Below are 27,862 nucleotides of genomic sequence, written 5' to 3'. Positions count from 1 at the left end.
AGCTGAACAGGTTTTCTCCATGCCTTCCTGCCAGTGCCCATTAATCCTGAGCCACGCTTCTCTCTGTCATTCTAGCTTGTGGTTCTTTCCCTTAATTCTTCTATTTATACCTTCTGAGCTGGAGTCTCCTTTCTGATGTGCCAGTTTTACACTAGTGTAAAATCATGGAGGTCTGTGGATTTGTTCCTGACTTACACTTACTGACCCATAAAAGAAGAAAATTAGACAGATCACTTGTAGACATCAAGTGGAGTATGCCATATCCCTTAATTCTGCTAAATAGTCCTCGTGTTTTTATTTTTCATCAATCTGTTCCAACACACAAGCAACCTGCTGTTATTCCAGTGCTGTATTCCCACAAAGCACCCCACAGTGGTCCCCAGCTGTGTCCCGATTCTGCTACTGAAGCTGTGCCAGGGACAGTACATAGCTGCAGCTTCTTCCATGATGGGTTGCTCTGGGATAAATGCTTCCAGTGTTATCTTCCCTGGGACCAGTTCCAGAAAGGAGATGTCTGTCAGTAGCCTTTTTGCTCAGTATCACCTCTCCACATTCAGCCTGGCTATTGTAAATCATCCTTAGGATTTGCTTAATGTTCCGCATAGTACTGCTGAAGAGAGATAGTTAAGAATTTAGACCTTCCCGTTCTTTGCACTGGCCAAATGGAGGAAAAGGCCAGGACTTGTCTTGCAGAACTGACGTGTAAGTGTGGTGTTATAAGTCCTTAATAAAGAAGTGATTATATGAATCACAGTAGCAAAATGTTCTTGTGGAGCACATGCCCCACTCCCTGCCTTAAGTGTCCAAGTATTCCAGAGAATACTTTTTCCTTAAACATTGCTTAACATATAGCTCACTGCATTGCAGAGGAGTATCCTCAGAGTTAGGATTCAAGAGTATCCTTTCATGAAGTTAATAGTGGCTGTTTATTGGACAAAAATAAATTCCAACTGGCCCATATAACAAATGAAACTCGACTACAAAAATGTAATGATATTTATTCACACAGCTGCCAGCAAACTCACATGCACCATGAGTCATTCCAGATGTGGATAAAAACAAAGTCTGTCTGTGAAAGTAAGTTTCCTGATCCCAAGGAGACTTGGTTTGGGAGAGGAGCTGCACACTGACTTCAGCTGTACTCAGAAGAACAGACAGGTTCTCCTTCAAAGGGGGAGGGGAAAGGGAAAAGCCATTTATTTATTCCTGAAAAGAAAGGAGGTAGGAAATTGAAAAGCTAATACACGGCTAGACATACATATTTTAAAGAGAAGGATGCTTTGGAAGACTTTGCTGCTGCTGCTGTTCTATTACAGTGCTCATGCCACTGTAACCCACAGATGGAGCAGAGGTAAGATTTAAACATGAAAAACTATTGAAGAGAAAACTTTAAGTGCAGATTTGATCTGAAATTGTGTTCCATTTTATGTATACATACATATATATACAATTTATCCCTTCTGAATCTGGAAATATTTTTTTCATTAAACAGGATGTCAGCTAAATGATTATACAGACTAATAGAAAAATACTCATGCATGAGTGCATAAAGGTAAAATTATCTATATATTCTATGATTAAATATATATATATATGTAAAATTATCCCAAGAAGCAAAACCATATTATTTTATCAAATTTTCCTTTCTCTCTTTTTCTCCTTTTTCTCCTCCATTAGTAAAAATTGCAAGTCATGAAACATTAAAGCAAATCCTTTTCAGTCACAAGTGGCATAATCTTCTACTCCACCAGGGAGCCAGTAATCTAAACACAATGCGTGGATTGTGCAAGGTGCCTAGGAATGCCTACAACCCTACCCTGATAGACTAGCTCTTGCAACACAGAGAAAGCTACCTGCAGTGTCATCAAACTTCAGCTGTTGATATGACAATATATAGTTAACATATTTGTATTCAAGTATGTGACAGTAACATATGAAATGGTTTGGAACTATTGGATTGCATAGGAGACGCTTGCTTAAAAGTTAATGGTTATGTCCTTTCCCTTTTTTTTCCCTCATTCTCTCCTCTGGTATTTGGCATGAGTTCAGTAGCTGCTGGAAGGGGAGAAAGGAAACACCTCTCAAAGATTTGTTTGCTTCTGACATTGAAATTCACAGATATTTAAATAAACCAGAGTCTGTGAAAAAAAAATAATCAAGTATTCGGATGCCACCCCAGTCTCCCATGTCTTCCTCATTATAGCTGGTTCCTTTCTGCTATTTGGATTTGGTTTTGATTTTGTAGGGGAATCAACAGCTGAATGAAGCAATTAAAAGCTATGTAATTGTGCTAAGGCTGTATGAATGCTTAATTGTTCCTTACAGTTCATAGGGGCCTCACTGACAGGGCATTGACCTGGAACTCAGAATGGTAGGTTCTTTTGCCAGCTTTTCCATCAGCCTCTTGGTTAGTCTTAAATGACTAATTATACCTGCACGTAGCTTACTTTTAATGTATAATAGAGGTAATGATGCCAATTGTCATCATAAAATCCCTTCCTTAATCCTCTAGAGCAGAGCTGATCTTTCCAGGCACAACATATAAAACTCTGAGGAAGTCAGAAGTAGATCTTCATATATGAAAAAAAAACAGGCCTACCTTTTGGAAGAATGAGGTCACCTTACCTATGAAATGAGACAAAAAAGCAAAAAGGATGGGGTTTGCTTCCATGAAATAATCACTGTGCATTTTGTGAATGTTTTTCACTTTCACTTATACACTTTTTAATTAAACAACAGCTCTAAAAGAAATCCATAAAACTGTTAAAGTCTCATTTTAATCACTATGAATATTTAAAAGAACACATCAGAATTCTATTGTGCTTTTTCTGCAGTATCAAGGGGGCCAAAACACTGTCCTAATTTTTGAATTGCTTAGAAACCTAAGTGGAAATTTGAATACTGAGGTACGACACACCCTTCTGCACACTCAGCCCTCTTTCCTCCCTCCACTGATGACAACTGACTTGTCTGTATTAAACCTCTGTCATTTACGTCTTAGCCAACTCCTGATCTGGGTTTTGCAATGGAAAAGTGAATACAGATCAGCATCTGGTCTCATGCAAATGAAAGACAGAACTACATATCATCTTCATGTTGACTATTAGTCTCATGTTTACAAAACAGTAGAGACAGTAGGACAAAGGGTCTTGCTTTAATTCCTAACAGTTGTTGTTTGCAATAGAAATGAACAGTCAGTTTTGGATAAAACAAGGTATAGATTTTGCCATTCTTTCACTAGGGAGCATTAGAGTAGTCTTGGATACCCAGCCCTTGTAACCAAGTATTTAGCTTTGGCTCAAGGAAAAAGTCTGGTGTGAGGAAAGAAGAACATAACTTGAGCTAACTGATGAGTGGGAACTCCAGGCTGCCACCTCCCTTTTCCCTTTGCTTTTACAAGAATCTATGAATGGAAAAAAAACCCCAAACCAATCCACCATTTCTGGCAGGAAAACTGAACACTGTTTTTCTTTTACTCCCTCATCCATTTGCAGTAAAAATCTCATACACTCCTCAGCCTGCCTAGATCCAGCTGTGGACACTGGCCCGGAAACCACAGGCAAGGCTTGGTACCCATCATGAACAGAATAATAAAGAAAAGATCCTGAGTGGTAATGAAATAATTTCCTTGTCATCATCTCAGGTTTCTTTGAGCCTCTTGTAGGATTAGCTGTATGGTATTACTCTCTTAGATTTTGTTACTCAGTTACTTTCAACGTACTGCTCTGATGAGTAGGAATATATTTGAGAATAGAAGTTAGCTGCATTATAAGAATTGCCTATTCCCTGAGGAGAAACCCTAGGGCAAACCTTATTGGCATGTTTCGTCTCAGCTGGCTGTAGCTTATTTGTTGTAAGGGCTTCTTGATTCAAATAAATGGCACACAAACAGTAGCATGCTTGTTACATGGTTGTTTAGGGAGTAAAGACGCAGTATGATTTCTTGCGATTTTTGCTTTTTGGACAGTGTGGAGGCAGCTCTTTTCACTCGTCAGTGAGAAAGGTACACTAATATTGATAACTGATAATTAGTATAATTATTAGTATATTAGTATAGTAATTGATAATTAGTATAATTGAGAATTGATAGTAATTGATAATTAGTATATTTATTACTATATTAGTATAGTAATTGATAATTAGTACACTAATATTGACTATATTAGTATCACTGAACTTTCATGCTTTTGGGGAATGGCTGTGCTGTGTCTTCCAGATCTCAAAAGTGATATTACAGTCACATCTAGATCTATTTGATCTGTATGCATTATTTTGTGTCCAGTCTCTAGTGCTTGGTGAAAGTTAAATGATTGTTCCATAACACCAAAGGGAAAATTCATTCTCCTTAAAGGCTTTCTGCAGAAGGAATTACTTGGTAGAACAGAAGACACATCCTCCTTGATTTCCCCACAAAAGTACAAACTTTTAGTATTTGCTCTAGTGTTGTGACAACTGAATTTGTGGATTTGATAGAGCTGCTGCTTACATGAGCAACTTTTTCAGGCTTCTTCTGCTTGTGGGATTAGCTACAACAGGCTGGCGGCTCTCCAGTGCCAGGAGAGGGAGGACTATATAGAAGAGAATGAGAGATTGGCTGTTGCTAGAAATCCAGCCAGTCCGTTCACAAGAAGCAGTGTTTCATGTATTCTATATTCTGTCATCATATGCTACATACCAGATTGCTGGTGATCTTGCTCCATGGGCAAAGGACTGAATGCCTTGGAGATTAAGGCAAACACTACATCCCCACTCCTTTTGACTTTATTTCACTTTTTTTCCTCACATCTCATATTGCATCTTTACAGCCAGACATGCCTTTCTTGAGCAACTTCTGGGATTCCACCACTGACAGTAACATTTATTTGGCATTTTTGGCTTGGACAGCATGAGCAAAGGGAATGTATTCTTAACACAGCACGTAATTACAACACAAATGGTCAAAGACATATACATATATATGCCCAGCAGGCCCTGAGTACACCAAGCTATGATCCTGGCTTATTTAAGATGTTCTGAGGTTTCCAAAAGTCTGGTCCAAGGGTAAAAAGAAATTACACCATCTGGCCTGGCTACAAAGGCTTCTAAAAATTCAGTATCTATTTAACTGCCTTTAATTTCCATAAAGCTGTTGTTATCCAGTTCTTAAACTACATAGTGCACATAAAACAATTAAAGATATGAGATGTTATGAAACAGAGCCAACTCTTCCTAAGCCTGGCTGTATAAAGAATGTTTCTTTTTATGGGGAAAATGCACTATTTCCCTTTTCTCTGTCAACTATGAGAGTACTTGGAAAATTTCCTCAACTGCCCCATCTTCCTTGCTTATTGGATCCAGTCCAGGTTCTTCACTGGAGCTACAAAAGACTTGATAGATTTGCCGCACAGGTTCTTCCCAGCTACCCCAAGTCCGTTCCATAAATCTGTACCGATTCCTGGGACTGCATGTTAGTAGGCTGGAGTCTCTGTGTCTTGAGGTTTATTTGCCCTCAGGGGTCAGTACTGGGATTGATACCGTTCGATATATTCATTAATGACCTTGATGAGGGAACAGAGGGCATTGTCAGCAAGTTTGCCAATGATACTAAACTGGGGGGAGTGGCTGACACACCAGAAGGCTGTGTTGCCGTTCAATGAGACCTGGACAGGCTGGAGAGTTGGGCAGAGAGAAATCTAATGAAATTCAACAAGGGCAAGAGTGTTGCATCTGGGAAAGAATAATCCCATGTACCAGTACAGGTTGGGGAATGAACTACTAGAGAGTAGTGAAAGGGACTTGGGGGTCTTGGTGGACAGCAGGATGAGTATGAGCCAGCAATGTGCCCTCGTGGCCAAGAAGGCCAATGGTATCCTGGGATGTATTAGAAGGAATGTGGTGACTAGGTCAAGAGAGGTTCTCCTCCCCCTCTACTCTACCTTTGTGAGACCACATCTGGAATATTGTGTCCAGTTCTGGGCCCTTCAGTTCAAGAAGGACAGGGAGCTGCTGGAGAGAGTTCAGTGCAGGGCCACAAAGATAATGAATGCAGTGGAGCATCTGCCTTATGATGAAAGGCTGAGGGAGGTGGGGCTCTTTAGCTTGGAGAAGAGGAGACTGAGAGGTGACCTCATTAATGCTGACAAATATCTAAATGGTGAGTCTCAGGAGGATGGAGCCAGGCTCTTCTCAATGATGTCCAATGATAGGACAAGGGGCAACAGGTACAACCTGGAACATAAGAAGTTCCAAAGAAACATAACATAGAATTTCTTCACTGTGAGGATGATGGAGCACTGGAACAGGTTGCCCAGATACATTATGGAGTCTCCTTCTCTGGGGACATTCAAAACCCACCAGGATGAGTTCCTGTGTGACCTACTGATGGTGATCCTGCTCTGGCAGGGGAGTTGGACTAGATCATCTTTTGAGATCCCTTCCAACCCTTAAGATTCTGTGATTTTGTAATTCTGTGATGCAAGTTATTACTGTACCAGGCATTGCAAAGGTACCTGTAAAGGGAGGGAAACACTGCCTGAAGGGCAGTCTGGGGTTGAAGTTCAGAGGAATTAGCTCTGCGGTTGGATGATCTGAAGAAGACAATTATATATCTATATTTTTAGTTCCCAAATTCCTTTGCGAAGACCATAAATGTACATCATAGACCTAAAAATAAGTCTTTAAAAACCAAATTGTCCTACACTGTAATACATGAGAGTAATATTTTCTGCCTTTTAAGAAATTAGAAGGCAGTAAAGACAAAAATACCTTTTCACAAAATTACAGAATGGTAGGGATTGGAAGGGACCTCTGGATATCATCTAGTTCAACTCCCTGCTAAAGTAGGTTCATCTCAATAAGAAATGTGTCCAACTGGGTTTGGAAAACCTTCAGAGCAGGAGACTCCACAACCTCTCTGGTCAGCCTGTGCCAGGGCTCCCTCACCTTCACAGGAAAGAAGTTTCTGCTCACTTTCCAGTGGAACTGGTTTCCTCATGTTCAAGTGGAAGTTTTCAAGTAGGTAATTGAGAATGAATGAGCTAAGGAGGAAACTCAGATATCTGTATTGCACAATGGTGTGTGAAGCTGAGATGAGAGACCCAGGACCAAGACAAGGTGCCTGTTTTGCATGTCACAGGACAATGCAGGCTACTCCAGCTGGGGTTCCAGCATGATGATAGTCATGTGAATGGCATGTGCCGAAGGGAAGAAGTTCTGCCTTTCAACAAGGACCCCGTGGCTGGAGCCAGTGCCACAGTAGTACAATCACTCTGTGTCTGGCTCTGACATCTCTGCCCTATACTCTGGTGTGTGGTGCAGATGTCATCCTGCTGCTCCCTGTGGCAGATACCTTGGGCATCAGCATGGTGGCAGCTTGAAACTGTTCAACAAAGCAGGAAGAGCATAAAAGGACTGAAGAAGGGGCTGAAAAGGGATTAGCTATTTGTACCTGGGAAAGCTGTTTGGTGTTGTGAAAGGTAATTAGAATATAAGTCTCTGAATGGATTTAACCATACAGAAATATCCAACAGAGTGGGTCTGCCACTGTAATCAAGATCTTTTCTAGCATGTCCTGATTCCCTAAATGCTCCTTCATGGGCAGACTTAATTAATTTAACTCACATGGAGGATGAACTCTGAATCAGAATTCACAGTGGATACCTGAAACCGAAAGACATACAAAGGTTGCTTTAAAAAAAATCAATGTTTCTAATCTCTTCTAGGGCAATGACGTTAAACTGTGATGAGTTCAGAGGCAGGATAGATTGTAGAAGCTTTCGCATTTTAGTTTAGATCACAGACTGATATTGTACTTTATAAAAGGAGATATACTGTTAGCAAGGAAGGATCTAAGTGATTCTGGGGTTCTTTGGACCACAAGATGAAGGCAAAAATTGACCAAAGTTTATAGCTTATACACTGATAAACTAGTTGACAGAATCAAAAGTTAAAAAGAGAAAGAAGCTAGACAATGTTAAGGAAATCTGAGTATGTAACAAGAGGAAAACACATGAGCTAAAGATGTTTTCTCTTTCATATATGCTAAACTGAGAACTATGAGCTATGATACCAACAGAATCTTGTCAGTGGTCCCAGTTCCATACTAGCACAGAAAACTTACAAGTCAGTAAGATATGTACCACCGATTTGGTCATTTTTAGGATTCCTGCATACTGTAGTGTTCCATCTACTTGTCTCAGTCCCAGGTACAGAACTGTCATGACATCTGGATAAGTTTGCACAAGAGCCCTCAAGTCCCATCTAGAGTTCAGTTCTGAAACACTTCCTGTCATTCAAATCCCTCCTTACACTTTCACATAGAAATAAAACTCCCTTCACCTTACCTTTAACAACTGCCTCTCAATTCTTAACATGTCCTGATAAGCCAGAGTTTCCTTCCACAGCTGAAGCAGCTCTGTTACAAATTAAATAAGTCATGTAAACATGCAAAAACTGTAGAGCACTGTGAATCTCATTTTGATTAACTTCTACTCAATTGCTAGGCCCGGGACACCACACTGGTATCAGTCATTATGCAAACACAGAGAGTAAAAAAATATATGTCTTTCCTTCTCCAAAGAACTTTAAGTGTAATTAAGGAGTGGAAACATTAGCATTCCTTTTCATTGTAAGACACGTAGCAATTAAATCACTTGCCCCAGGTCTCTTCAGGATGACTGTGTGAGTGTGGTCCTGTATGTTGTTAACAGTGGACATTTTTTTTTTTAGATTCTGTTTCTGAAACATAAAGTGCTTTTCTTGTTTTCTTGGGGTAGATCATGCCAGATTCAGCAGGAGTGTAATGACCTCTCAGGCAGAAAGAAATCCTGTCAGAAGCACTGAATAGTACAATGTCATTGAACGGAAAGTCAGCAGGTCTTAACAAACATCATGAGGCTGCAGAGGCTCTGATTATTCAAATAACGACAGTCAAGATGTAAATTGCTGAGGTAAAGCACTGAGTGGTGGAGCAATTAACTTTGCACGCAGTGCCTGTGCTGGAGTTCAAGGCAGGGCAGGACCCATAGGACTGGTCTAGAGTGCTGGAGATAAACACTGGTGCTTGCCTGCATGAATCTCCTGCACCCACCTTGAATTGAGGCTCTGAAAAAACTGCACCTCTGACCCTCGTGGCTCTGTTGAAGGGAGTTGAGTCCATTCAAGATGCAGAGAAGCTGGATGGGTACATGGACCTTGCTGCAGCAGAACAGGGAGCCGTGTTTCTAGGTTTGAAGCAGGCAAAACAGAGTCTGCTCCTTGCTTTAACTTTAAAAGCACTGAAGTGTGCAAATCAGAACCACTGAAGCCAATGGGAGTTTTGCCGCTCTCAGGAGTGAGACCACAACCCCAGTCATTGTCTGGAATTTGGTTTCTTGTAGTAATGACTATTGTTAAAATCTTCCAGTCTAAAGGCATTATTTGGTGTTTAAAGTGTTTTTCAACAAAATAGCACTGGTTTTGGTGAAGCTGATGCAGGTCAGCTGCATGGAAGCAGATGGTGGGAAGCAGAAGAAATGCATCAAAGCATTATAAAAAGGAAAACAAATCAACCTGAGGCTAAGATGCAGATAACATTTGTGAGGACACACACAAACAAAAGTCCTCAAGGGACAGTCATCTATGGGGTTTTCTCTCCCATTGGAAGTAAAGCAAGCCAAGGAGGGGAACCAGTATGTCCCTATTGTCCCTATGTCTCTCATTATCCTGAAATCCTGTTTTGATTTGCTGTTATTGTAACAGTTATATGATATATCCCCCACAGCACATTTGCTTCTTCAGAGCCATTAAAGTAGCCTGAGCCTGAACAACAGGTCACAATGCTCTCTTACTTATTTAGAGGCTAACCCTTAGTCAATGACTCTTTGGATCCCTCTGCAATGCCCCAGGCTGCAGCAATAACCTGGCTCCTCTTATCTCACTGTTGAGATACTTGTGGCAAGACACAGTGCTGGACCTGAGACTATGGAGAATGTGAGAAGAGAAGCCGAGTTAAGTTCCACTATTCCCAGTTTCCACAAACATTCCTTTCCTCTGGTGAAAGTGTATGTGAGGCCTTTCCTGGTCCAATTTGACAGCTAGATTTGGCAGCTCCCCAGTTCCCCGAGACTGGCACACATACCACCCATGCTTTGGAAATTCCTCACTGGCCATGGGGAAAGAGGTCACCAGCCAGGACCCAAGTTCCAAACATGCTGAGTGTCTCTCCACTCAGGAGGAGCTAGGTGGGTAGCTGAAAAAAGTTTCTGAGAGAAGGAAAGATAAATTATTCAAAGCTCAGTTATTTATTTGAGAGAAAATGGGCCGGTGGAAGGCTGATGCTGCACTGCAGTCTTGTGTTGGAGATGAAAGCAGGCAAGGTCTTCTGTGATGCCTACATAACTTACTCCCACACCCTTACATGGCACTAGGGGAGCAGAACACTTTGGTTGGGTTTTGCTGAATTGTGATATGGATATCACTGGATTGGATATGGATATCTGCTGTGAGCCAGAACACTGGAATTACATGTTCTTCATCTGTATGGCAGGTGGCAGCATACATCAAATGGAGCTAATACTTCTAATCTATTATGTCTTGGAAAGAGTACAGACTTTCCAAGTTAGCAGGACTTATTTGATGCACAAAGTGAGAGATGAGAGAGGCAAAGGCAAAAGGCAGAGATTCTGAGAAAGAACAGAGAAAAAGCTGGAGGTAAAAATTCAAAATGGAAGGAAGGAAAATGGAATGAATGAGAGGAAATGAGGAAGACAAAATATGGAAAGAAAATGTGATAAATGTGGATGGGGAAGATTAAATATATTTAATATACACATGTAGTTAAGATTAGGGTAGCATTCACTGCCTTGTCAACATGGTATGCATTCTCATTTGAACCTGCCCTTCGGAAGATATCCATCTGTCACAGTTGGTCTTCATCTTACTTGTTTGCTTCTCAAACCCATGGGATGATCACATGTCTCTGGAATTGGCACTGCCTTTTTCTCATGTAAGCAGGACTCATGTTCGCTTCTGGTCCCTACCAGCCTCTCAGTACACCAAGACAGTAAGATGCTCTAGTCTGGGCAATTCATCATTGATCACAGCATAAAACTTAAAGTTACTGCTTCTGAATCAGCAGTATAGGGAGGTCTCTACATGTGTCTTTTTTTTCATTTGCCTTTGAGCTTTCTAAACTACATAGGTATGAAAAAAGACTGTTCCCACTGCCAAAGAAACACATTATTTTATTCCTCAGAAACTGCAAGAAACTTGCTCTTTTACAGGGCTATGGCACTACAGTATTTCCCATTAATACCAGTGAATCTTTCACATTAACATGAGGCACAACAACAGTGCCATGACTGCACAAACCCCTGTTTATTACTATCAGTCCTAGAGGCACGGATCAAGTTCTGCAAGTCCTCAGTTTCAGCTCTGTTTTCCATAATACAGCCATGAGATTACGTTTTTGTTAGTGGCTAGCTCTGAAGAATCACGAAGCAACTATTGAATTTATTTATTAAATATAGATTTTATGTCTGAGGGAACTGTTGTCTTAAGCCTCTTCCTAAAGCAAAAGACATTTAAGGCATGCTTTGTTTTCATTTACTACAATTGTTTGTGGCTTGGCATTGAACAAACTCTGTTTCCAGTTAAACATTACTTGTAGACATCTTAATATAGTACACCATATGTTAAATGAAACCATTCATTTGTCATAGTTGCAGCAACTTCTGGTTTTCTGTATTACCATGCCAATTTGGAAGAAAGTTTTGGAAAGCAATAAGTCTAATGATAAAAACATACATACTGCTTGTTTTGTTGCTTTCTACCACCAGGGTTTTTAATTAACAGAGCTCACAGGTGCTGTCCTACCTTGACTTGGACTTGCTGAATATAAAGCTCAGTTGGGTCTTTACAGACACAGAAGGATAGAAAAGTACCCGATGATTTTTCTGTGCTGGATTGTCTCATAAGAGGAATCAGAAATTATCAACAAAAGTCAGATACGATCAGGCCCAGTTAGGCTCGAATGTCAAAAGGCAGCATGTGACTGCCATGTTGGGATGTCCAGTAGGAGGATCATGTTGTGGTCCTGCTTCCATACAGGATGCTTGGGATAAGCCAGAGTGAAATGAAGAAGACAACACAGTGTCTGACCTCAGCTTGGAGCATCCCAGTTTTGATGAATGGAGTACAGATATTAGGTGTCCTCATGAACCATCAAGAACAGCCAAAACCTGCTTTCTGGCCAAGCTTGGGGTTTTTAGCTGTACTATCTAACATTCCTGCCTTCCTATATGAGGTTCTTGTCTCTTGTTGTGCCTCACCTCTTCCTAAAATGAGCCCTGTTACACAGAGGGAAGATGGCAGCCACTTGGCTAAGGTATGGGCAATGTTATATGCTGTGGATGGAGAGAATCCTCCAGGGATGCAGCAAGCTGAGAGAGAGATTTAAATGTTTACCAATAGGACTGAGAAAGATGAGGTGGTCACAAGTTGGCAATCACAAGGACTGAGGGCTTGTCTTGCCATGGTATATTTCTAATGCTCACACAGGAGAAATGCTGTAGGCTCCAACTGACGAAGAAGTTTGTCTGCCTGGCAAACATCTAAGTGTCAGGAATACCATAAGGAATTGTATTTCCCTAGAAAGACTTCTTTCCTAGCCAGAAATTGTATTTAGGTAGCAAGCTGTTGGATATTTGCTGGAAATTTCTGGATGCCCTTCAAACTCTGAATGACTAAGTGCATGTGCCACAGACCATTAATCCAGAACACATCCAGTCATGTCAGTCTTAATCTCTATGCATGCTGTTCACAGCCTCCATGGTCCATCTGAGGTTCCCTCCAATGCTGAACAGCATGTGCATGTATATCTTCCAAAGGAATATATGGGGATTCTTAAGCAAAATATCACCATCAAGGCAAAGAACTCAGTTTCTACAAATTTGTCAATGAGATAAATGCAACCAACTCATCATGTCTCAAGTGCTTTGTATCCCTCCCTCCTTTCTACTTATACGATCAAAGCTGGAAGTGTATGTCATGTCCAGCTCGCTTTTCAGACCCATCTGTGATGTCTCCCAGGAGCTTTTAACTCCTGATTGAGTTCATGCTGCCAAACAAGACCTAAACTATCAAAGACGAAAATGTATATCCCCTGACATCTCTGTATATGAATGCTGCTGAACTGAAGATAGACCCCAGCACACTCTGAATGTCTGCCTGCTGCAGTGGAAAAGAATGATAGCCCTTGCTGCAATTCATCTGGGAGCAGCTACTTGTTTGTTTTCAAAACCAGTGCATTTCCTTACAGGATCTTTTGTTATAAATCACCTTTTGAATGTCCCTTTCACAACAAACTGGAACACTCAAACCAGTCCCTCTCTGTAACTCAATGCAATGGGAAACAGCTATTAATCCAATGTGTAAAAGGAGCTCAAACATGACAAGCTAGTTTGCACTCTGCTTAACCCTTAATAACTGGACACTGCTCAGAAGTCAAAACAGAACTTAAAGACTACTGGGGCTGGTGTTTGGAAGCATAAATAGGGGGACAAGTAGTCCCTGTTTTGTTTTGTGACCATGCTAAATGTCAATCTACCACTATAAATAGTCAGTTTATTGTATTAATGTGCTCCAGTATCCCAGACAATGATTGCCTCTTGCATATAGGCCAAATAATAAAATTCCCCTAATACGACAGAAGGAAGTCGTATGAAGACATAAGATGAATATCAATCACATTTTCATAACCAAGTGATCTCTATAAGCTTACCCAGGAGATCATCATCACTACCAAGCTGAGAAAAAACTGTCACATGGAATTATCACAAGTCTAGTTTTTGCAAAGAGCGCATCTCTGGGCACAACACATGTTAGGTAGACCTGAAGACTTTTCTTTACTAGTCTATAATGACAATGCATGGACAGTATATATGCTAGTAAAAACTTTTCTAAGTCAGCACATTTCATTATGCAAGCTTCAGAGTGTTTGAATTAGTAAGAAGAAAGCATAGATCCAGAAAAAGACAGTTTGAAATTAGCAATATGAGTATCACAGCAGTTTATCTGAAGTGCATCTCCACAATAATCACACAGAATCACAGAATGTTAGGGGTTAGAAAGTACCTCTGGAGATCATTGAGCCCAATGTCCCTGCTAAAGCACGTTCACTTCAATCAGGTCACACAGGAACACGTCCAGGCAAGTGTGGAAAAGTTCCAGATAAGGAGACTATGATGCACTCCCTGAGCAGCCTATGCCTCATTCTCACAGGAAAGAAGTGTCTAATATTCAAATGGAACTTCCTGTGTTCCAGCTTGTGCCTCTTACCCCTTGTCCTGTCACTGGGAACTACAACGTATTCTTTACCAGTCCACATGCACAAAGGAGTTAAATCAAAGAATAAACTCCTAGTTGCTTTCAGTCAGCAACATGTTAGAGATTTTTCACTGGAAAATTTATTCTTCCTAAGCTTAGAGCTTGAGATCATTAACATTTTTTCCTTAAATATTTACTTAGACTGCTTTACTGGAAGCCAAAGTCTATTTTTTACCAGTTCAGCTTAAAAGACTCCAGAAGAATGTATGGTAAGGAAGAATATCACCAAAGCAAATACATGGGACAAATTGGCAGGGGCCAGTTGGGCTGGAAGCTATTGCAAGTTAACATCCGTAGAGGCAGGAATTGCAGTAGTGAGAGACGGTGAGTTTTTAATTTCCATCAGTTTCATGAGCAATTGTCAGCTTTTTATACCTTTCAAGTCCTACTCCTAATAGATATTTGTGTTATTTTTTTTTGCTGTGAGATTTCAGCAAGCTTGAATCTAACCACCTTCTCTTCCCTCCGATCCCAAGCATACCTTTCACAGCACAGGGTTCTCCATGACCTGGCTGTCTGCAGACTAGCATCACAGAAGTGATGGTTCCAGCTCAGGTCATCTGAGGACCTCACCCACAGTGTCTAGCTGCCTTCAGCAATTTGCAACACTCAAGGTTCTGGCAGGACTTGCTATATTTAATGGTGAATCCAGTTGTACGTCAGGCTCAGCTTAATTTCATCAGATTGTGAAATCTTCAAGATCTAGGAATAGTCAGATTTTCAGAGTGCATGAAATAACAAGGAACAGTGGAAAAATAACAGCTTTGTGGAATGGAAATCCCATATGTATGTTTGTTGAGTGTGGAAAGCAGGTATAAAAATAATCCCTTTTGCATTCATTCTTCATAATTCTTTGCTATGTTTCTGGAAATATCACCAGGATTGTCTCGGCCCACCGTTGTAGCAGCACAGATTGGAATCCACCCATTAGATTTTGTAGATTATAATATTTGAGTTCCATTATTTTTTAAAATATTATTTTCATGCAGGTGCAGAAAATAATATAATGGGGCCCAGACATTCATGCAGCTGTGAACTAGACAAAACAGATGATTTTTCGTGGTGAATCTCACTCAGGAGAGACATGTGGTTCCCCCTGCCTCTTACCCACTGATGCAGCACAGCTTTTCAGCCTTCATGTTCTGTTTAGATTGCAAAACAGCTGTACCAGTCCAGTTCAGAAACATACCTGGATCCATCTTCAGCTCTGAGTTACTTTTTCGAACTTCTTGTCTTTATCATCACTACTAGAAAACATACAATGTTTTGAAAAAGCTTTGTCTCCAGAAATAACTCATTTCCTCACAAAAAGAACCCATTATCTTCCTCTTTTTTTTATTGGGCAATGCTGATTTATACACTTTCTCTACCCAGCACATATTCATGTAATTAAGAAAAATATATGCAAGTGCACTGACATTTGGAACTCAATGAACAGCTGGAAAGGAAGCTGGGTTTTCCCTGTTTTTGAAGAAAAACTGAAATCCCAGAGTAGAGGAAGCAGAAAGATGGGATTTATGTATTCTCCTCCTAACAGTATATTTCAACTCAGATTGATGTTTTAAGGGAAAGAGGAAGACAATTCTAGTTCTTTCTAATCTGACAGAGACAAAATGGTCAATATCATGTTTATTTCTCCTTAGTTTGAGCTGTGATATCAATACTCAGTGAGTTTGAGGAATAGTTTATTGTTTCTCATATGTGCTAACTGTATATGGATGAGAAATTCATATACAAATAAAACAAGAAATAGTTTGTTATCAGTTCAGTAACAGTTCCCTGATGCACAGTCAAACACTTGGATTTACTTGCTAGTTGAAATTATTAAGAGATGGCTTAAGTGAATAATTCTAGGGTTCCCATAACATTTTCTGTTTTTCTTCACCTCAACTAACAGATCCATGATATCAGTGTGACAGTTCCCATAGGATAATGCAGCACAGGACAATTCAGTCAGCAACAGCAAGAAATCTTCATAATTTTTTCTTAATCTGTAGATCATATGGTCATAAAGCCCATGTATTTTTTCAATTTAGTTACCTTCACTGAATTTTAAGGAGTGTCCCCTTCAACAGATCCAATGTATTGTGTTTCATCAATGTGCATTTGTGAAAAGGCAGGCAGTTCAAATTGGCAGATGTCATCAGATGGAAATCTGTCAGTTCTCCTGTTAACATGTAGTTGGACATTGCCAGATGTCCCAGATGAAAAGGCAAGGTAATATCAAAGAGAGTTCATAAATCTACATAATATTGGTTGTTCAGATAATGGACTTGATATTGTTCCTACTCTCTAAATAGATATTTTATGGAACTAGTCAATGACAACAGTTAATGCCTGGCCTGAAGAATCACGATAATGAAATAAAATTCATACTGCTCCTTCCTAGGTGTGTGTTTTGAACTGGACCTTTGATTACTTTCTCACCATCCAGTCTTGGAATAAATTGTAGACATTTGTGACTGTTGAATTTACTCTATTAAAAGTTCAGGGGGATGTAAACATAGAAGTGAAAGAAGTGTTTGGCAGTCACTGGTCCTGCAGCCAATTCTCGCCTCTAACAGAAGCAATGATTACACTACTTGAGGTAGCCATCCACGAAAACGAGAACATGAGCTTGATGTCTACTTCATGGGTATGTAGGCAATGAGGAAGAGCTTCTGCTTTTCAGAACCAGTCCTGATGTCCATCCTTATGTCATCTGAGAACAGGAATCTTCACCAAATATCCTAAGAGCAGCAGGATCACAATTGCACTCAGACTTTTTCCCATGTAGGACTGCTGCTAGTGTAGCAGCTGTGATGGGGAGTGAGACAGCTAAAATCTACAACTCTTTTTTTTTTGTTTGCTTTTTCCCTTCAATCATGACCAGACAGATCGCTGGCTTGGCTCACTGTGTGGCCATACAAAGCGGTGTCAGCACAAAGGGAAAAAGGGAGAGCCTGACTGGGGAACAGGCATGCCAAACTGCCCCTAGTAGCTGCAGCTGTGATTAGGTCAGCCTCAGGAAAACCCTAGCTACTCAATCACCTCTGCCTGCCAGGAAACCAAGGAAGCCTGACTGGAAAAAAAAGTACAACAGAATGTGAAAAGGCCATTCTTAACTACTGGTTGCTTCTTCTCTGTGCTCAGTGTCTCAGCTCTCTATAAATATGTACCTGGGAGGTGGTGCAGGACTCAAGCCCATCCTTCTGGGCTGTGTGATGCAAATATATAAAAGGCCAGAGAATTGGAGACAGCTTTCCTTTCAGAGCACCAATAGCATAATGCATAGAGCTCTTGGAGCTGCTGCAGATCTTCCTTTCCCACAAGGCAGAGCTCTGATTTCCTTTGCTCTCAGGAGAATCATCCGCTTCACTGCCTCTCAGTTCCTTCCTCACAGTTCAGCACTGAGACATCAACACCTGGATGCATTTCTTCCCTCTCTCTCCCTCTGTTTTCTACTCCTCCCTGGTAGAAAAGCGAGTAGATTAGATCATCATTTTATCCCTTCACTTGTTCATTTATAAGAAACGTTTTCAACTGTGTTTAAGATTGCTTTGTGTCTGTCCCTCGCACAAGGGCTGCTGTAAGCCACACTGATAGGGAATGAGAGGTGATCCTGCAAGGAAGACAGGGATATAGAGCACTGGTTAATTTCCCAACTCAGCCTGAAATTTCCTGTGTTACCAAAATTGCTTATTGCCTCTATGTTAAACCCATGGAGCAGGATTGATATTTCCTTTCTTTATTGCTGGCCTTCACTCATATAATGTTCATCATAGCTTACCCTCAGCTCTGGGTAATATGTCAGCAAACAGAAGAATAATGATATATTTCACTTCTTTCCTTCAGATTCTCTGTGTGCATTTCTGATCTCCTTACTTTCTGCATAACATTACTACAGCACATCAAAGTCCTGTCTTGGCTGACTGCATCTTTTTTTGAGAGCGTAAATCACTCTGAGTGGGAACCCTCTCCTTATAACCAAAAGAACAAATAATACAGCATACATTGCTCCAGGCTGGGAACAGGAGAAAATGCTGCATAATGGAAATTCCATCTGAGGGAATAGATTCTCAGACTATTTTAGTTGGTTGATGCTAGTCATATCTTTGAAATCATTTTATTTAAATCATAAAAGAAAAAAGCAATCCTTCACCTCTCACAAACACAAGTTTAGATGCACTCTTTCCTTCTCAAGCAATACCCATTTCTGTAAGCATAAGGTATTTTTTGTCTAATACACCTTTCTATTTCTTACTCATGCTAAGTAGCTAGAAAGGCTATTACCACTCAAGTTTTTATACAGAAACTCTGTTTCACATTAATTTAACACATCTCAGGGTAATTATGAAGTGTAGAAATGTAGATTGGAGTGGGTTCTCATTCATGGAACTGAGACACCTTTTCAGAATATGTATGTTTTTAAAAAATGAGAGAAATTAGTAATATGTAACTTTGAAAGAACGGATTACACGATGGACTAAGGAGTTTAATACAATCTGTTATTAATTTTAAGTGGTGTAGACTTTTTTTTTTTTCCTAAGAACAGTGTTATCTGTTGACAACTTTTATGGGGAAATTTACGTCTCACGTCCTTATTGACAAAATTTAGACTTTTAGATAGAGCGTTTTTCTTTTAACTGTTCTTTTTATAACTAAATTAAGAAGCAAATGTTTATTGTTGCTTTTAGTCAATAGGCAGGAATAAAGAGAGACTATTGCTGCTATTAATTTTCATCTTAGGAGCTAAGGTAACAAGTATGCAGAGCTGAAAGCAAAAAGACACAAATTCTCTTGGTAGCTACTTCTAAAAATGTGGCAATTCATATTAATTTGTAGTTAAACTGTCTTCTTCATGTCACTGCTTTATTCTCTTAAGGGGCACTGGTATTTAATCCCCCAAAAATGGAGATTTAAATGTACTAAAGTCAGAATGCACAAAGACTTTTTGTGATGGGAACTACTTCTGTCAGTAAATGCAATTCCATAGACAAATTTCAGAAGCTTAACTGCAATTCCAAATACAAATTTCAGAAGCTGGCCTGAAGCACTGCAGCATATTTTTTTCCCTTGTCCTTCTAGTTTTTTGTGTGGTTTTCCTTATTTTATCCCCTTAGTCTTTCTCCAGCTTCCTGACTTTTCCATTTCTCCTCTGCTGGGGAAAAGTGTTCCATCATTTCTAACATAGTAGTTTTGATATAAAAAGGTAAAAAGTCAGGAAGCATAAAGGTGCTGTGCCTGACCATGCTCTGTTACAGGGCTGGCCAGCCAAAATTCAAGTTCTGTCCTGGAAGCAATTGCAGTGCAAAAAGTGCAAACACTTTACAAAATGTGAACATGCATCCTTCTGGGGATGAGGCCAGTGCAGGACAAGAAATAAAGATGGATGGGATTACTATACATAAATGTCTTCACCACCCACTAACACTGCATTGTTTGTGATGTACATTACTACTTTCACTTCCCACCACACACTTCTCACAGGTCAATACGACTTCATCCTGGAGTAAGCAATGCTTCTGGTACCAGGATCTGAGGCAGGCACAAAGCAAGTACTTAGGGCAGCAAAATATCTAGTGACTTTGACTGGCTCAGGATGGTTAGGACACACATTTCACAGTTAGCCTGAGATAGTAAATTGTGGATAGTGAATTTTTACTGTAGTAACGGAGCAACTCATCATAGGGACCCACTGAAGAGTCATTTAACAAAAATAAATGTTACATATAAAATATACTTCTGGTTTGATTGTAAACCCTCTTAACTAAGGTGATCAAAGAGGAAGATGAAACCAAACGCCTTTATCAAGTGTGTATGATCTTTGACACTCATGTCCTTTTTTTTTCTGCAGTGCATGGTCAAGGGGAAATGCAGAGACTGAGCTAAAAACAGTTAAAAAAATTCCTCCTGTGAACGTTTGAGACATTTTCCCTAAGATCCCAAGCAACAATAACTTCTAGAAGCTGCCCAGCAATCTCTGCAACAAAATAGGTTCAGCTAGCCTAAATCACTCAAGATTTTTACATGGCATTAAACAGATGCTGTGTCTGCCTATAAAAACACCTTGTGGACATCACTGGGTTCATTTACTTTGGCAAATGCTTGAGTTAATCTTGAAGAATCATCTTCATCTTTCAAAGAAGTCAGTGCTACTTAGAAAATCTGTTATCAGGTTATCGGTAAATTTATTCGCTTGACAGGAGTCTCTAGGTGTGCTGAAATCCACTTACTGCAAATTCCAGGCAGGTTAGAGACAAATGTTGTGACACAAGGAAAATTTCCAGCTCACTAGTGGAATTAGTCTTTGCTCCAGGATGACTAACAGCAAGCTTAAATAGGTTATGTATCTGACCCAGGAAATGGCTTTTTTTGCAGAAGCTGGCGTTAAGAAAAAGGCAGAGCATGGCCACAGATTTTTTCTTATTTGCTTTTATAGCCATGAGATGTTTAGGCTAAGGAAAAACTCATATATGATTCAAATGATCTGTTTCTCTGGGCTTCTTATAGAACAGAACAAAACGATAGCCAACAAATTTATTTTAAAATGTTTTACATACTATCATATCTTTATGAACACTAACTTATGAATTTTTACATTCTGCTTTCCTTTCACTTGGGGCCTGGTAAGCATATTTGTTTCCAAGAACAAACGCACTCACAGCACAGAACAACTGTTTTGTAGTAAACAATTTTATTCTCAGCTTTAGCAATAAAATAAAGCCAAATAAGGAGAAGTTGCTGTCATAATTTGGGAAGAATTAACTTCTTTCTATTGAGATTAGGAGTCATGACTTCAAAAGCTTTGATCAGGAAAAGGAAACTTTTGCTTTGAGGGATCAAGTTGGATGTGCTGCTGAGCTTGCTGCAGTTTCTCACTACTAAAGGGTGATTGTGAACTTGCAGTAAAAAAATTGATTTGGTGGTCTGAAAGGATACTGTTTTGCAGGGTCTTGTTAATCCCTGCTGCAACTGTTAGTGAACACATTAAATAGTTTCAGAGATTGGTTTTCCTTTTTATGTCCATCCCTGAACAAGAACTGCTGCCTGTGCAATTGCTCCCTGCCTTGCACTTCAAGAAATGAGAGCTGGTCCTGGGAAGTCAGTAATGCCCAGAGAAATTATTTTTATGTTTCTTTAGATTCAGGACCTAGTAATCTAAGACAGAGAAATCCAACTGGCAGCCTGCTGACCAAATTTGGCTTATAGAACAACTCCAGCTGGACCACTGACTTTCTTTATGTTAAAAGGCAACTTTCCTTTGCTTTGCTTATAGTAAGTCTGGAGTTTTGGCCCACAAGTTCTTCTTGCTCCTCTACTCCTGTTGTCCTCCATGAAAGAGATCCCACTGAAGCAATAAGATAGCTCTTTTCCATACCTCTGAAATCAAATAAAATAATTCCTACTGAGTTGTAACACCAGTTAAACTGTGGTCGTATCCTGGAGCCCCAGGAAGCTGTATGTGCTTTGGAGCAATGGCCTGCACAGGGCCTGGTTCATGCTCTTGGCTTCATAACTTTTTGTAGGAGAAGAAAAGGGTGTTGATAATGCACAAATAATTGAGCACTCCTGCAGCTATGCTTTGTACTTACTGAGCAAACTCGTCACAGGCAGCATCTGGGAAACCATGAGCAGGAGGGTAAGCTGGAAAACATAACTAAACTCCTGCACTCCCAGCAGTGACATAACATGGAAAACCTGGGAGAGTATCACAAATGTTTATCACAGGGCTAATGAGGTCCAGAAAATTTCAGCATAGTTCTTAAGAAAGATGAAAGCATCTTTAAAATGAAGCTATTGTCAGCCTCAGATGAGACGTTATGTCTAAACCATAAAGAAAATTTTCAGCTGTCATGGGCTAAATAGAAGCAGGTCAACAAGCTGGTAAAAAACAGCTGTAACTCTTTTTAAAAACCCGGGTAATCCCTAGGGAGCAATGTAGTTGAGTATCCAGAGTTGTAGAAGACTGGACAGATCCCTGCAGTGAGCAGTGCAGAAAATAGAGACTCCTGCACCACATTTTCATGGCCACTTTTAGCCTCTTTATGGACTAGACTTAGTCTGCCCACCATCTTCAAGTACAAACAGTGCTGTGCTCCAGGGCACAGAATGAAGCCATTCAGAATTGGGCAGGTCACACTGCTCCTATCTACCTCCATCCCTGAGGCCTCAGTGGGTAGCAAGGGAGGTCAGATCAAGGAGCACTTCTAAGGACTCTCTGAAGAAGGGTTTTGGAAGAGGATGAGCCTGGTACCACAGATATATATATAATAGAAGATGTTTTGGGTAAGGATATCAAAACATTTTTCCTGCCTCATCTCTGTGAACCATAACTTTTTTGTTATGTGGCTATTCAGCCCTTAAGACAGAAGCATCCAGATCTCCACTGGATGTGGATGACACATTTGTAAGAAAAATAAAAATGGTACTGTGATTGAAACGAAATGGCTGCAACATCAACTTAAAATGATGCATATTGCTCTGCATCTTCCTATGAAATGATTGCTTGATAACTTTACAGGGAACTCCCTTGGGGACAAAAATAGTAAAGAAATGATAACTCACAGTAACACTTCTCCACTGTTCTTTGAGACTGCTCAGCTAACTCCTGTCAGAGATGGAAGTAAATGCAGGAAGAAGTCAGCAGAAAAATTTCAAGTGGAATTTGTAATCACTAAATGCAGAAACCAACTGCAAATCTCTGTTTTGGCTTTTGTGCTCAACTTACACATGTGTTTAAGTCAGTGTAATGAAAATCAGAGAGTGCTCGCTCTAAATGCTCACATAATCTCAGAGGAACTTGTGAAATCATGGAGATAACTGTGGAGAGTGATGGTGGTAGGACTTGACTTCTGGGTGGGAAGAGAGAGAAAGGGAAGGACTGAAATAAAAAAATAAATATAATGTGAATCAGGAAAATCAGATTACCATGACTAATACAAATGAGCTCTGAAAGCATTTCTGAGTAGAGCTGCTAAGAACCATAACAAAGTTTGATATGTTTTGGGAACAAGATAATGAGATCAGGGAATCGGTGCTAGCCTGGTCCCTACAGAGGATGGCACGCTTCTGATATGCATACAAAGTATTTCTCGCAGTATATTAACTCAGGCTTTTGTAGAGACCTAAGCTAATCCATGTTATCCTGGGAACACCTGAGTAGGAAAACCCAGCTGCTTTCTGAAGTATTGCCTGTGATTCAGCATGTAGGTCAGTACTACATCAATAACATGGCTTTCATTTTTGTGCCAATCCTTCACACAAGCTTTTCTAGGTGACTGGTGATGGGCTGAATCTGATGATTCTTAGCTGGACTCCATGGTGGGAATCTGTACTTGGCCGAAAAGCTAAAAATTATTGGTGTAATGACAATAAGCATGACAGCACTGAGGCAAGATGCCACAACTTTTTAATGACTTGGGGAATACTTGAGATGTAAAACATCTGCATATGTAGAGGTGCTCTCTAGTCTGAAGCTGTTTCTACTGAAAGGGCATCTAAAAGAGATAAAAATGAATCACCATCATTATGGACTGGATTTCTGCCAGCTGCTTAGTAATTAGAGTTTTAATTGCCCAGTAATAAAAGTTTTAATTACTCAGCAATTAGGGCCTGAAGTTTCAAATGCTTCACATGCGCTCAACTGCATCTTCAAATTGCCAAGAGTGAAAGATGGAATAGCTCCAATGTGTCTCCTCAGAGCTCTGAGCAAGAGGGATGAATACCAGTGGAGACGCAGCAGCAGAAAATGGCTATAGTCCAAGTTGTCAATAGTCAGTCAGGTAAACACTTTTGCAGAGCAGAACCTGCAGACAGCTTGTGATGATCTTTCCCAAACTCATCATCTTCTCAACAGAGTCAGGCAAGATGCTTGGATGGTAAATGCATCATGCTGGGCAAAGGCTTCTGCAGAGACCAAGCCCTCTTCAACATCTCCATTCTTTTACTTCCTATAGTCATTCCTTCAGGCTTTTAGCCACATACCCTGCAAATATTATTCAGTTATTTAAACAAATTTTAATCTAAACTCACATCAATGAAATAGGAAGGACTCATGTCTGTAGGTGTCTTAAAACAGTACCTGAAACCCATCCCTGCAGAATTCATTTAGTTAGCATCCAGCTGCAGTATGTTTATTGAAATTCAACAAATTCTTTTACCTATACTGTATTCTCTAAATAATTCAAGGCCAAAATGTCCTTTACTGGTACTCCACACCTAGTATTGTCCCAATTAAATTTCCTTATGCTAGGTACTAAAGGTTTTACTTAACACAATCTCTGAGGATTTAATTTCTTTCTCCTTGCATTACTAGAACTTAAATACCGTTAACAAGTCAAACTTTAACAACAGTTGGCAACGGCACAGGAGAGAGCACAGGAGACAGCACTGTATTTAGGATACACTGTCTAGAAGGAACTGCATATTTATGATCTGCTTGAGTAATCAAAACAACAAATTGTCTGAGGAACCATGTAGTCAAGGAGTAGTGCCAACTTTCCCATAGAGTTACTATAGTTGTTTCAGGTGGGGTTTTTTTGTTTGGTTGATTGGTTTTTTAATGTTCAGCAGAGAGAGTTTTAAATGATGTCGGGTTTTCTACAGGCAACATGCAAAACACACTACAAGTACTTTGGCAAAAGAAGACAAAACTGTTCTAGTGAAAATACTTCATGGAAAAACATTTAATAGAGAATGGGATGAAGCTTTTTGGAAATTCAAAGCAAACTGCATGTTCTACTAAACATTGTCCAGTTGTAGAACTCTACATTTTGAGGGCAGGATCATAATGCCTTTCAACAGGTGACGGATGTTTTCCTTTTTTAAAACTGGTTTCCAAATTTATCTTCTGGTAAACAACAGTTAAATTTAAGAAGTTTATGAGGAAATGCACTGATAGTCACATAAGCATAGCTATAAAAACACCCTTCCTCTTCCTGAGTACTCGAAAATAAATTAAACAAATCCAACCATGGTTATCTAAACATCAACATCTAAATCATATACGTGTAACATTAAACAAAACAGAGCTTTCCCCCTCTGCTCTGAAAGGAACTTATGCCTTCTAATAATACCTAGTAACCTGTTTAGTAACTTAATTAGTAGTTCAAGATATTTAAGTGGTTTCTAATGTAGCATCAGATGTTTTCTGTACTCTGGATTGTACAGGTCATTGATTCCACAAATGCACTACCTCACTGGGGCACTGAGTTCAGGGGCTATGCATATTTTTTCTGTCTCACTTCCCTGAGACAATAACACACCTCACAGTAGTGGATAAATACCTGATCATAGCAGACTTTGTTGTTTCTAGCTATAACACTGTGAAGTAGTAAAGTCATAAAAATTGGGATTCACCTCACTGAATGTAGCTGTCTCGTCTAAGCTGGTAACAGGCTCAATAAATAGACATAGGCATCTCTGAAGGGTGAGTCACTCCTTCCAGACATATATGCCCAGGACAGATGAGGTGACCTACCCTCTGGAGAAGCTGTCTCTACTGACTAAAGAGATCAAATTTTAGACAGCTGAAAACAGAAGAAATGTAGAGTCTTAGAGATGTGATAGTAGGAGAACGTCTTGAAAAAAGTAGATTTGGTTGTGGGTCAGTATTGATTTCCCCTTGCAGAGTCAGGAGAAGAACATATGTTTTAGGCAATGTTGATGTTGCAGTTGTCATTATTATTCCTTACACTGTAGCTGCACTTCAGAGTCCCAGGTTTGTATTACAAATTATGTTAGACACTGTATAGATAAAGGACAAACAGCTAACCTCCATCCTTAGTAGATTACAGTTAAAGCAGTCCATGTTGCTCATTTATTTACAGTGAGAAGTCATATTGTACATTAAGTCCTTGCAATAAGACTTGCAATAGTCATAAAATTATAGAATCATTTTGGTTGGAAAAGATCTTTATGATCATCACGTCCAAATGCTAACCTCACACTGCCAAACCCAACACTAAACCATGTCCCTCAGCACTTCACCTCTGCATCTTTTCAATATTTCCTTTGGTTGAATCTGCTATTGAAAGGTACTTCATCTTTTCAGTGTTTGCCATCTCTCTTTTCCCATTATTGTTTTCCAGCTATGCTTTTCCCAGCTGCTCAGCGGTTCAAGAGGTCCTCAGCCACCTCCCTTAACCCAGTGCTACAAAACTCACTGGAAGATGTGGTCCTGCTTTACGAGGTTCAGTATATGGGAGTAGATGGTACCTTAAGCCTTAACCAAGACCGGGGTTACTGTCCATACTGGGGTTATCCATTATCAGTCTTCATAATACTTTTACTCATCCCAAAAGTAAGCCCATGGCTAACTATGTAATAGCTCACCAGAAGGGAGGGAATAGATATCTATATGACAAAGCCAGCTCATTCAGCACTTAAGTGGGCAGCAGTTGTCTGTCGTACCTCAAATGTGAGTTCTAGCTCACAGACAGGCAAAGCGAAAATCAAAGCAAATGGTTTCCCACTGAAAGCAACTTTCTTCCAGAATTGTTACCTATTAACAACACAATGCATTTAAATTCTTTAGTCTAAGCCTGAGTCCCAAATTACTTGTTCAAATCATTAAAGCCATGAGTATCAGCCATTACATGTTCCCTCTTTTACAGCAATGGAAACTGTAGATGTAATGCACAGTGTGGAAGAGTGTTGTACAGTTAGCTAAGGGAAAGTGGCCCTCCTGAAGAAGGGGCATGGGTCAAGTCTGTCTATCTATCTATCTATCTACCTACCTATCTATCTAACCCACACCTTGAGAAACTGAGAATAAATGTCCAAACAAGTGAGCTGTGCTGGTAAGCCATTGCTGTACTCTCTCACACAGATCTAGGCCATCCCTGCAATCCCTGTAGGGTAAACGGCCTTTCCCAGCTGTGCTGTTGTCTTCACCACTCTAACCCCATATGACACCAGCAGTAAATCATGACTGTTTTGGACAACAGAAGATTATCTGTTTTTTCCTTTTCCTCTCTCGTTTCCCCACAGCCTGTCTTTCCCAGATAGGTAATACAGGACTCCCAACATTCACATAGAGACTTTCTGTTCTACCCCACCTCCAGCTAGTGCAATGAGAGTTGTGACAACATTTTGCCTAAAGACCCAAGAATGTGTTGTTAAATTCAGATTTACTCTGCCTAAAGTCTCTTGGAGAAGGTAAACAGCTTTCTGTATTCTGATTTTGTACCAGTTTCTTTTAGCTGAGCTTGACATTGACAAAGGTCAGAGGATCTCCATCAAAGATGAGGAGCTTGCTTCACTGAGGAAGGCTGCTGAATTTGACACCATCTGCAATGAGATTATCCCCAAGAGCATCACAGAGATCCGCAGGCTGAGTAGCAGGTTATCTTCCTACCCAAGGGTCCTCAAGAAAGAAGACTTTGAAAGGACAGTGTTGACCATGGTCTACACAGCCTACAGAGCTGCTCAGTCTCAGGGGCACCAGAAAGACACTTGGGCTGAATCTTTTGTCAGTCTTTATAAAGCCCTGAAGCATGACTTGATGCTTTCATACAACAAAGAGCCATCACAGTAG

General features: G+C 40.1%; 1 protein-coding gene across 1 annotated transcript; it reads left to right on the top strand.

The window, feature by feature from the left end:
- The first annotated feature begins 1,271 nt into the window (after positions 1–1,271).
- Positions 1,272–27,862, top strand: FAM180A (family with sequence similarity 180 member A). Its single transcript, XM_010203543.2, has 3 exons — positions 1,272–1,351; positions 26,415–26,515; positions 27,518–27,862. The coding sequence occupies exons 1-3, from the start codon at positions 1,276–1,278 to the stop codon at positions 27,860–27,862; spliced, it is 522 nt and encodes a 173-aa protein (XP_010201845.1). The 5' UTR covers positions 1,272–1,275.

The sequence above is a fragment of the Colius striatus genome, chromosome 1 (genome assembly GCF_028858725.1).
Source record: "Colius striatus isolate bColStr4 chromosome 1, bColStr4.1.hap1, whole genome shotgun sequence".
Classification (NCBI taxonomy): Eukaryota; Metazoa; Chordata; class Aves; order Coliiformes; family Coliidae; genus Colius; species Colius striatus.
The sequence above is the reverse complement of the archived record's forward strand: the minus strand, read 5'-3'. Positions and strand labels throughout refer to the sequence as shown.